General features: G+C 37.7%; 1 protein-coding gene across 1 annotated transcript; it reads right to left on the minus strand.

The window, feature by feature from the left end:
- Positions 1–695: 695 nt before the first annotated feature.
- Positions 696–8913, minus strand: gfral (GDNF family receptor alpha like). Its single transcript, XM_028468968.1, has 9 exons — positions 8814–8913; positions 8391–8519; positions 7850–8005; positions 7651–7704; positions 7241–7559; positions 6209–6468; positions 6035–6115; positions 5842–5920; positions 696–759 (listed from the first exon to the last, which is right to left on the minus strand). Exons 1-9 carry the CDS (start codon positions 8851–8853, stop codon positions 696–698), a joined length of 1182 nt encoding a protein of 393 aa, XP_028324769.1. The 5' UTR covers positions 8854–8913.
- Between the last annotated feature and the right edge of the window lie 2631 nt (positions 8914–11544).

Genomic DNA, 11544 nt, shown 5'->3' on the forward strand with positions numbered 1-11544 from the left:
TACTCTTTTTAGTGTAGATGTGCATTGCATTTTCTTGCTGTGCAGCTCGTGTCTTTCTTTATCCAGGTTGCATTGTCATAAAATATTACATTATTTTTGGTTGAGAAGCTGCAACTTTTGGTGTTTGACTTAATATCACAATGTAACCCTTTTTCCTGCTACAGAATTAAAAAATAAATCCAATTGTAAGCTAGAAAAGATTAAATGGAACCATATTGAAGGTTTTACTGAATTAATGACACTGTGATATCAGTTGTGTAATTATTTTGTTTGGGTAAACCACAGATTAAATAGTGTGATTAAGGGGATGAACCTAATATGATATGATTTATAATATTGAATTGTGATTTCATATCAGAGCCAAATGGATTGAATTAGAAAGGTCATTCTTAAAAGCACACCTGTAAAATATCTACATTTATCGTTCATCCCCTTGTCTACACTAAAGTAGATCATTATTTGCCAGCAATGTGAAAAAGATGGAAGAGAACTATGAATTAGATGGAAGCATTATATTAGACTGCAGTTTAAATAGAAAAAAACCCAAACTAAAAATAATAAAAACCAAACAACTCTGTATTGTTTATTGCACACCACTCAGACTTTCACAGAAATCAAATTCAAAGCAGAACAAATAAATAATATATTAAATGAAACCCTTTTTCAATTTTTACAAAATGTACTTTCACCTACACCTAAAGTACATCGTGTCTTTTAATTGGACAATGAGCATTTGTTTTATCTCTCCTTTTCAGCATCCTGCAACAACAAAAGAAATGCGTTACTCATTGTAGAAAAACAACATATTAGGGTTGTCCTTATTTTTGAAGTTCAGGAAATACCCAAGTCTCACCCCCTTAATTTGTTCCAATACCTAAAACAAACTTCCTGGCCAAATATGAGCAATATTTAGAGGTAGTTCAAGGTTTTTAAAATGTGTGGTATTTTTTGGAGCTGAAATTGGCAAAAACGATAAAGAAAAATGTACAAACATTATGTAACACGGGTGTCAAATCAGTGCATGCATCATGCACTGGTACCGGAGTACTGGGGAGAAGTCACAACAGGGCAGCGCTCCTTTTCTTCAATGAGAAATATGAAACAATGGGTAAGAAGAAGAGTTTAAAAAAAAAGGCAAAAACCAAACAAGGCCCTTGTAGAGGGGGGCGGAGCTAGGGATCATGAAAAGACTCTACAGCAAACATTGCAACAAACATCATTCAGTTCAATACAACAGCATGTTTGCACAGGGAATGGGTCTTTAGGATGGGTAGTTCGCAGATCAGCCACAGGATGGCGCTGCCCTTATGTCTGCAGGGAGGGAGGAGAGGTTGGGGCCAGGGGGGACTGTGAAGAAACAGGTTGTGTATGTGAATGTGGGAGTGAGAGTGTTCGTTTGAGATAAGCCTGTTTACTGAGACTCTGCAACAGTCTCTCATAGTTCTCCAGCCGATGACTTGGGATAGCGTTGCCGTAGAGATGATCTCAAGAGTTTGTTAGCTGAGCCTGATCGAAGGTGTTCATGGAAAGTAAGGGAAAGGTCAGAGCGTCGAATCAACATACAGTCCATGGAGAGTGTGGAGAAAAAAAAACAGACCTTGACAGGCTGTTCTCAGGGGGGGCCAAATGAGATAAGAGAAGTTGTTTTCAAATGGGCTGGCCACAACATGACTGCCAATAATAATAATAATAATAATAATAATAATAATAATAATAATAATAATAATAATGCGTTGGATTTTCTTTTAAGACAAACTCTCCACTCCTTTTAGAGTTCACCACGGTGGAATCCATCAGAGAATTCTAAGAATACGGCCCCCTCCATCAATGACAACTGGCTTCCAATATTGCTGCCAACGTAATCCGAGTTTTGTGATAAATCAGGAAAATGCCAGGTCCAATCAGCAGAAGACCCGTTATCATAATTCAATCTGGTGGTGGGTACCTTCCACATCCTCAGGGCTTACGGACTCTCCCAATGCCCGTCTTCCTAGTTGAAAAATTTGACCAAAAGCAAAGAAAGACCAGCTGATCAATTCCATGATTTAGATTTAGGATTGGGATGTAGATAGAGGCTCCTGTTAGATTAAAACAAGACAAAGAGAGCAAGCGGGAAAAAAAAGAGGGAGTGAGGGAAAAAGCATCCTTCTCCTCTGAGTGCAAGCAGGAACAGGAACAGGAGCAGACTGCCAAACGCCTACCACCGCGATCAAGCAACGCAATTGGTAAACAGGAGTAAAGTGGTCAGCTATGGAAAAGGCATTAAGCCCACTGTATCCAGGAGAACCTGTAACTCACGGAGTCTTCCAGCACGGAACCCCATCTCCTGCTTAATCCGGGCGGTAAGAGGCTCTTGTAGCACATGAACTCTTGCTCTCTCACACACACACACAAGATCTATCTCTAGACTCTAAATCCCTGCCTGGGTTGATTTACTGGTAATTTGTGTGTGAATGAAATGGACAATTTGAACATTGGAGCATCATGGATCCAAGGAATTATTATTTGACTTTTCTTTATTAGTATTGTCATCTTGAATAGTTTTCTAAGTGTTCTATACTTTGATTTAGAACAGGGTTCTCAGGAACTTTATATTATTTATAGTTATCATACTTGACACTGTACATATGCGCTGAATGGCCATTCAAAATAATGTTTGATGTATTTAAATGTATTTTGTTCACATAATACACGGTACCTTTAGAAGCAATTTGTCTGTTTATTCAGTTTCTGCTCCTCTCTCCTTGAGTTGTACTTAGTCTTTGGATTTAGTCGTCCAAAATATACTTATTATTTCGCTATTAGTTTACTTTGCTTAATAATCTAAATATCATATGTGTTACATAAATCTTGGCGAGCTAGCTAGGAGAGAGTTGGCAGTACTGAACATGTAATTGTGAAAAGTGGTGAAAAGTCCAAATATTCAGTCATGGATGTTTTTGAGAAATTTGGCATAAAAATTGAGAATGCAGTGGCGATTGAAGGGGTCACACAAACTGAAATGGATGACGAAGTAATTAGCTTTTTGTGCGAATATGGCTCAATGTGACATCAACAGTTATTCATGAGCCAGGGTTTGCTTTTGTTAGTGACTATCATTTAATTTAACTCTGGAGATGCAGTTGTTGCACTGCTGTAAGTTATTACCATACTCTTAAATTAGCCAAAACAACACAGTTGTGTATGTGATTACTGAACTTTCAATTATTTGTGCTGCCGAAGTACAAAAAGAAAAAATGACTACTTATCTGTCCGAGTTGTAAAATCTTGCAAATTTACTGGGAAGAACAACGCTTTAGTACTTAAAGATGTGATGTCTCTACTTGGGCACTCTATTTCAGAACTAGGCTCAGTCCCTGCATAGACTCCTGAAGACATAGAGCCTGTGCCTGCTTCAGCTACGCTAATGCTCACAAAGGTCTCAGTTCCAAATCTGAGTGAAGCATTGCCACGTGCCCAGTCAGAACCCAAAGCCCAATCAACACTATCTTTCCAACGCTATGTGGTTGAACACATTGTAAAAAAATGAAGATGCAATGGTTCACTTATCCACTCAAAGATTAAGAGCATTTTCTGGTCAACAGCCCCGTCCACAAAATTCAATTCAACTTTATTTGTATAGCGCAAATTACAACAAAGTGATATCAATGCGCTTATCAAAATATAAAATTCATAATAAGAAAGAAAAAACCCAACAAGATCCACATGAACAAGCATTTAGGAGCCATCTGCCTCAACTGGACAGAAGGACGAACAGAACAGGATAGAGAGATAGAACATCAGAGTGTCCAAGACGAGTTGAGCCGTGAACCACAAAACTGCCATCTCCACGACACCTGAATCAGAGAAGAGAGAGAAGGGCGAGGAGAAGGCACTGACTGCAGAAAAACGTGATACAGTATTATCAAGTCAACCTGCCTTGGCCTTGGGCCTCACTCCCAGTGGCCTAGTTAACACTTATTATAAAGGTGACGAATCTCTTCCCGTTTACTGGTAAGCTAACAGAGACCACAAGGTTTGAAAATACGACCGTTTATAGACGAGCCTATGTCCGCTCTACCGGTTATGTTATGTTATGATTCAGTCCTGTATTTGTGGACTGTAAATCATAACCAGCGACATTAGGATTTGAATCTCTTCCTGTTTATTGAACCAGTAAATGCGACCATTTATAGACGAGCCCATGTTAGCTCTAGCGCTTAGGTTATGTTATGATTCAGTCCTGAATTAAAATGAAACTCACTATCAGACATGATGTTCCACTGTTGACTTGATGCTGAAGGACCCATCTTTCTCAGATATACTGCGGTCAATAAGAATCTTTGAAAGCCAAACATCTCAAACTTGAAACACTTCCAGCAGTTTATATTGAAATCCTCGATTCAGCATACGGCGCGGTGCAAGATGGTGATGAGCTTTATACAAAGTTCATGGATACGTTCCAGGATGCAGAAGAAAAGCCCTTGTCCTACCTTCAGCTTATGCAAGTGTCCCTCAATGCAGCAGTCAAGACACACACTAACATTGATAAACATCTTCTCAACCAGTTCTGTGGAGGCTGGCGGACAATATCCTGCTCTCCTAACTCCAACTCAAGCAGCGAAGGTCATGCTTCACTGAACTGCTGATGCTGTTCCAAACAGAAGAAGACAGTGAAGCTACTAAATCTCTGCGTATGAGACAGCACCTGGGTCCCGACAAAGCTACATCCAAGTCCACACCCAGCCGTCACTCTGGTGAGGGTCTGAGGGTGAGCGAGCCACAAAGAATGCACCCAAGCCGGGTTATTGCTTCAGGTGTGGTGAAGATGGGCATATGAAACCTCACTGTGATAACACCCCAAATTCTGCTCTGGTGGCTGCAAAGAAGAAGCAGTTTACAGAGAAGCAAGTCGAATGGCAAAGATCAAACCTATCTGCACAGCAGTCTTTAAACTAACTGAGGTTCCTGCTACAGGGCAAACTGGAACTGCGTTGGACCACAAATGTCCCAAGACACCAACTTCTGTTAACTGCAAAGAATTGACTCCTTCCATTTCTGTCAATATACCAAAAGGGCTCATTGGATCCAAGTGTACAAGTGGAGTAACACACAGACACAGAAGTATCCACACTCGCACTTGTTGTTCCAGATTTCCAGTACGAACTCCAGTCTCATATACTTATCGGGATAAATACCTTGAAATGATTCTATGACCAGTATATAAATCCAAGCGATTATTATTATTGTTAACAATTCACATGTCGCTGGGGTTGTTTCTTCATCATCATCTTGAACTTCAAGGCGTGGGACAATGGGAAGTGTCGATAAAAAGTTGTAGAGAAGCAGATCTGTGTGACTGGACATTTGGATGTAGAAGTATCAGTATCACTGGCAGCATAGACACATAGTTGACCCTATTCAACAATGTGTTTGGATGTTACATTTTAATTGTCTATATTTTTATTGTGAAAACACATGACATAATTTATTTTAACTGGATTATCATGTGGAATTACAGAAACATGTAATTGATGTATAGTGGTTGAAATCTTTGTAAATGTCTAAATGCCTGCATATTGAAAACTTTGAAGAGCTTGAGCTACCAGCAAATACTTAAATATCTATCTTTTTGTTTGTTTCTGTTATGTCATTAGAGACAAAGGAACAAATTGGGGGGTAAGACCTTGAGAAAAAAAGCAAACAATTATTTTTACATGTTTAAGGACCACCCTAACAACATATGAAGTAGTTTTCCTGCAGATTTAGTTTCTTTTCATATGATTTATTTTGTTTCCTTAAAGAACAGATCTTTGGAAACTATGTATTTCTCAATGTTCCTAATGTATATAATATACTCACCATGTTCTGCCAAACACAGCCAGTGGCATCAGAACGACTCCGATCAATAATACAGTTGCACAGGCATACAGTAAATAATCTGAAAACAAAGAAAACTAGTTATTTACACTCAGTACAGGCTCACAAGACTTTAATGGCCTGAAATAAAAATAAATCAGCAAAATTATCTGCTAAACTTCTAATTCAACTTTACCAGCAGACCACGGGTGAGAGGATTCAGGTTCATTCATTCCAAGAAACTTTGAAGGACCACGTTTACTTTTCCAGGCTGGGACTGTAAAACACAAGCAATATTTTTCAAATCTTCTTTTTTTTCATGAACAAATATAGAAATGATCTAATCTCTGTCTTGATAATCTGTACTCACTAAAGTGCTGCCTATTATGAAAGACATCATGAATCCTGCTGCATGTGTGCAGCTGTTGGCTGTGCAGTCCAATGCATGTACACGGATGGTGAAGAACAGTGCCTAAAGTGGCTAAAAAGGCTTTTTTACATTCAGAGTCTTCACCATGGAGGAGAGCGGGGTTCAGGTGGGTGAAACACTCATCAACATCAGGGTTATTGTCGTTACATTGGCCATCTTCAGGGCTCCAACATTTGGAACGGAAAGTTTCAAGGAGGGCCCTAAAAGTCAGAAATGAGACTAAATTAATCTTTACAGCATTGTTTCTCTTTTAAGATTCATGATAGTCTCCAAAATATATTGATAAAATAATTAAATTTGTTCATTTCAAATCTATTTGTTCATACATTTAAATGGCTTCAAGTGGGGGTAGTTTTGTCCTAAAGTCCCAGTAAAGCAGAAATAAATGTGTGTTATGAGTTTGTCACACCACAGAAACATGTGTCACTGACCACTGAGCCAAATTTGAAAGATGAAAAAAATGCTAAGTATATCAAATTCGTTTTCAAAATCATGGATAAAAAAGAACTTCTCTCTGCTCTGAGACGCTGGGGGCATATAAATGTTATTAAAATCATAATTTTATAATTATTATAAAAATAATAATAATCATCATTTTATGAATAATTTTCACGATGGGTGCCCTTTTTCCTGGTTTGAGCACCTGCCTTCCAAAATATCTGTGCACGTTCCTGTAGTGTCACATCACATTAAATATAGGCTCCTTCCATGGAATTATGCAGTATATAATGTGACCTAAAATGAAGGGGAGGGCAGGAAGAGGTTTATGTATATAGTATTGTTTAATATCGGAAGTGGGAAATTTGATTTTAGACGTATCGGACATCTACAAAAAGCTAATATCGAACATTCCTATTAAAAAGTAATAACGTTTCTTCAATCTACCCAGTTTATCAGTAAATCAGGCTACATTCGAATAATAAGCAATAAATCACACTTTTTTTTTTGAAGACGTCTCCATTGTCGACATACCTGCAGTTCTTGTTCTCAACACACAGTGTGAGCACATTCTGGCAGATCCAGGTCTCGTCTCCACATGTGCCGCTGTGCAGACCTGCTTTCATGTGCAGACAGCTGAAATCGGAGGCCTCACACTCACACAAGATGAGCATCTCTGCAACATTCTGAGGCATATTGCTATAAAAGTGGCGAGTGACTTGTTGACAGCGATCACTGTCACACTGCTCCGCTGTCGTGCACGTTTCCAGGACGGGCACAAGTAATCTATTGCACACCACATCACCAAGGCAAACTTTGATTTGGTCCAAGCAGGACCCAGAAGCATCATAAACTATGAAAAAAAGAAAATCACAAATTTGTAATTTCAAATATGTTGTTGCCCCACTGTTGCTTTTTTCCATTATTATTATTTTGAACTTTACCATATTTAACTAAACTGCTTTTCTGCCAATTTATGCTTCGTTCCTGATGCACACCTGTTAAAAACATTAGACATTTAATCAGTATTTATTATACGGCTAATTAAACAGCAGAGTTCAGATATCAGATCACCTTCAATAAGCACACAAATTAAGTTTAACCACAAAATGCTGCTCCCAGTCACTAGTGAGCACTCTGCACCTGTCTTTTGATGACATTGTGTGGCTAGTTCTTCAATAGAGCCACACAGCTCCTCCTCCCAGGCACACACACACCCTCGCAGAGAAGGAAATTGGTCCATTATAGCCTGGACGGTCATGTTACAGACCTCTGAGCCTTTTATTTGGCACCGTCTATCTTGAATATCACAAACAGAAGAGGAGAGCAGAAAAACAGGATTCCCAATGCGCTGCTGTTCATTTTGTTAGTGCAACAGGTGGTTTGGAGCTCACTGGTTTCCTTCATAAAAATGCAGATATAAACATAGATATAACAGGTTTCCTAAGGAGGAAGCTTTTCAGAGTCATTGCTAATAGTTCAAAGGTTGTCACTGATTGATTAATTATCAATTTATTGTACTCGACACACTTTGCTCGAGGCTATGGCCTCACTTTATTACATTTGAGTCAAATTTTATGAGGTGCAATCCAATTGAGCTCCCTGAGAAAATGCAATTAAGTGTGAAAAGGTAGAAACTTACCGCCACAATTTTTACATTGGAAATGTATGGTATTCCTCTCACCTTCACACATATAATGAGTCGGTTCACGTTTGCACAAATCTGACATGCAGGTTTCCACCGCAGCTGGACAGCCGGAGGATAATGATGTAAGACTGCTAATGCCAGTTATCAGAGTAATAATAACCATCCCTGTGATAAAAAATACACACACAGTGGTGTTCAATGTCAAAAATGTGGTTTTAGTTTAAAAATACTTTCCTTTTCTTATTTTCTGTTCCTGTATATGGGAGGTATAGTTATAGAGAAAACGTTGATGGGTGTCATAGCAACGTATTGAAGCATATGACAAGCATTCATTATAGACTACATGACATGTCCTACTTTCAATTCACAGCTTACATCACATCTCATTAATTCATTTTCAAATGCAAATGTTTCTATTGAAATTAAAATATGATATAATTAGAGTTGACTGAGACTCACCAAACATGACTGCGGCTTCCAGATGAACCAGTGGCATCATGACAGCATCAAACTGGGAGGAAGGGGTAGCTGTCCAGTATTGGATCTGCTGCCCTCCTCTTTGGTGTCAGCACTTGAACTGGGATACTCCACCAACAGTCAACTGGCTGTAGTGCATGCAATGGAGGCTGCACCATGTGATACAGTGACTTAAACAACCAGTAAGAAACATGTGAGGGGCTTTCATAGTTTGTTGGTACATTTCTCACATCAGAATTGAAATTCTCAAAACTACTTCAAACATCAAGAAAGCAGTTTCTCATTTTCTTTGAACAACTTGCAAATGCTTTTGTACATCTGTGCAAACGATCATCTACAATTATCGGCTGTTTCCTACATCATCAATTTCTTATGTCATGTTGATCAAATTAATTCTTAAAAATACCAGATTTGAATCTCCCAGATCTCCTCCAACTAGTCAAAACTGTCCCAAATGATATATAAAATAAGTAAAGGTGCACACCCAAAAGAGTTGCAGAACAGATTTTTAGAAAGAGATGGGGAATATAAATTAAGAAGAAAACTACATTTCAAGATACAATATGCTAGAACAACACTGAAAAAGGATGAGTATAAGAATAACAAAGGGTACATAATGGAACTGCCTAAAGGATGATATAATACAAAGCACCAACATAAACCAGTTTAAAAAGCATTTTAAGACATATATCATTAGTAAGTATAAAAAAGAAGAGCAACCATTTTACCTAGGGCAGCAATAATATATAATAAGTATAAAATGGTATAAAATATAGTAATACTAAAATGTTTATATTGTGATAGAGAATATTATTAATATATATACTGCCACACTAAATTGTATAGTATAATATTAATATAATGTACATTCATGTTTATGTATGTATATGCATATATGTGTGTATAAAATATGTGAATATATAGAATATATATATATATATATATATTCTATATATTCACATATTTTTTCATGTGCACAAGTGACTGAACAGATAGTTTTGACAGTTTCAATTCTGATCTGAAAAATGCACCAAAACGACTGAGAAAAACTGTAATGAAGGAAAAGTGGTCAACCAATGATTGACCACTACAATAATACAATGTCTGAGAATAGAAGGACAAGAAATTGGACATGCTTATATCAGCCAGAGGGAGTGGAGTGAGGCTGGAGTGGAGGAGTTGGGAGACAGAAGTGGCTGAGGACAGATGATGAGATAAGAGCCAAACTTGCAGAGCACGTTTTCAATCATGGGCTCACAGTGGTCTTTACTGGGTGCAGCCAAATGTTGGGCGAACAACTGTTTCTTCAATTAGTGACATTTTTCATCAAACACTACAACGCTGCCTGTAGTTTCCCCTCAAGAGATTGCCCTTGTATGTTCACACTTCTACTTCAGTTTTTTTTTTCTTCTTCATTGTGCTATGCAGGGTTGTCTTTTCCTTTATTTATCACTATCACATAATCCATCAACAGAACGCCATAGTTTACAACCAAACATCCCCGCAGAATACTACACAGATATTCATTTCTGACAGATGAATGAAGGATTTTGAGCAAGAGACTGGCTTTTGCTGGTAATCCATGGTGATTTGATATTTGTTCGAATGGTTTTGAGTAATGTACGTAATGTTGTGCAAATTTCCAGGATGATTCAAAAAATGTACCAAAGTGACTGGGAGAGAGAGAGAGTTAACGACATTATTATAATCATTACAATTTGCACCTCAACCTGCAACATTGTTGCAGGTTGAGGTGCAAATTGCTTGAGTTATTGTTTTCCGCCATTCTTCACATAATATCTGTACATGTTTAGATGTATTTTTCATTTTTGTTCAGTAAAAATAAATACAAATTGTACTCGTATTTTTTGAGCAACCAAAGACATGAAAGAACACTGGCATTGTGGCCTTGGACTCCGTTAGACATCTGTAATGAAGGTGTATATAAGAAACCTGCTGGTGATCTAACAGCTACAGCAGAGGGACTTGATGTATTTGTAGCTCAGTGTTTGAATATGTGTGCAGGGACAAATCAAAGTGCTGTAATTTCACTACTACTGCTACTTCAAAATCTACATTTAAAGACCTCATTTCAAAAGGTTTGGCAGATCAGTTGTTTGTAGTGCCCTCAAGTGGTGGAAAAGCTCTGTGCAACCCATAGATAGATAGATAGATAGATAGATAGATAGATAGATAGATAGATAGATAGATAGATAGATAGATAGTAAAAGCAAGACAAGAGTCTCATGAATTAATCAAGTAAATATATTCATCCAACACATTATAAGCAAGGCAATAACAATTACAAATTCATAATGCAATACCAAAACAATTACACAACAAAGATGTGCAAAAACTTTTCAGCAATTTGTGCAGTGTTACAAAATATTTTGTTTCTTCTTCTTTTTTTTAAATGTTATTTTATTTAACTCAACAGCTCTTAAAATACACCCAAAGTGATGACGTTGAATCAAGATCATGTTTAACAACCATCTGAACAGCATAAAAATAATGCTTGAGGACACCACTTAAACATAAACGCACCCCTGAAGAGAGAGAGTACAAAAGCAGACTTGTTCAAGGTTAATGGCTCTTCAGTAACCAAATACGATGATTAATCACCATCTGGAGACTGATTAAAAACACACATGATGAGATTGAGCACTTTGAAAAATATTGTTAGACTTAACGTAAAGTTAAACATCAAACAGAA

Source organism: Gouania willdenowi, chromosome 15 (assembly GCF_900634775.1).
Source record: "Gouania willdenowi chromosome 15, fGouWil2.1, whole genome shotgun sequence".
Classification (NCBI taxonomy): Eukaryota; Metazoa; Chordata; class Actinopteri; order Blenniiformes; family Gobiesocidae; genus Gouania; species Gouania willdenowi.

Coding starts and splice junctions, on each gene's coding strand:
- gfral (XM_028468968.1), bottom strand. CDS start 8,853: ATGATGCCACTGGTTCATCTGGAAGCCGCAGTCATGTTTG. Junction 8,006..8,390: donor GACTCATTATATGTGTGAAG/GTGAGAGGAATA, acceptor GTGATATTCAAG/ATAGACGGTGCCAAATAAAA. Junction 6,116..6,208: donor TCATAATAGGCAGCACTTTA/GTGAGTACAGAT, acceptor TGTGTTTTACAG/TCCCAGCCTGGAAAAGTAAA.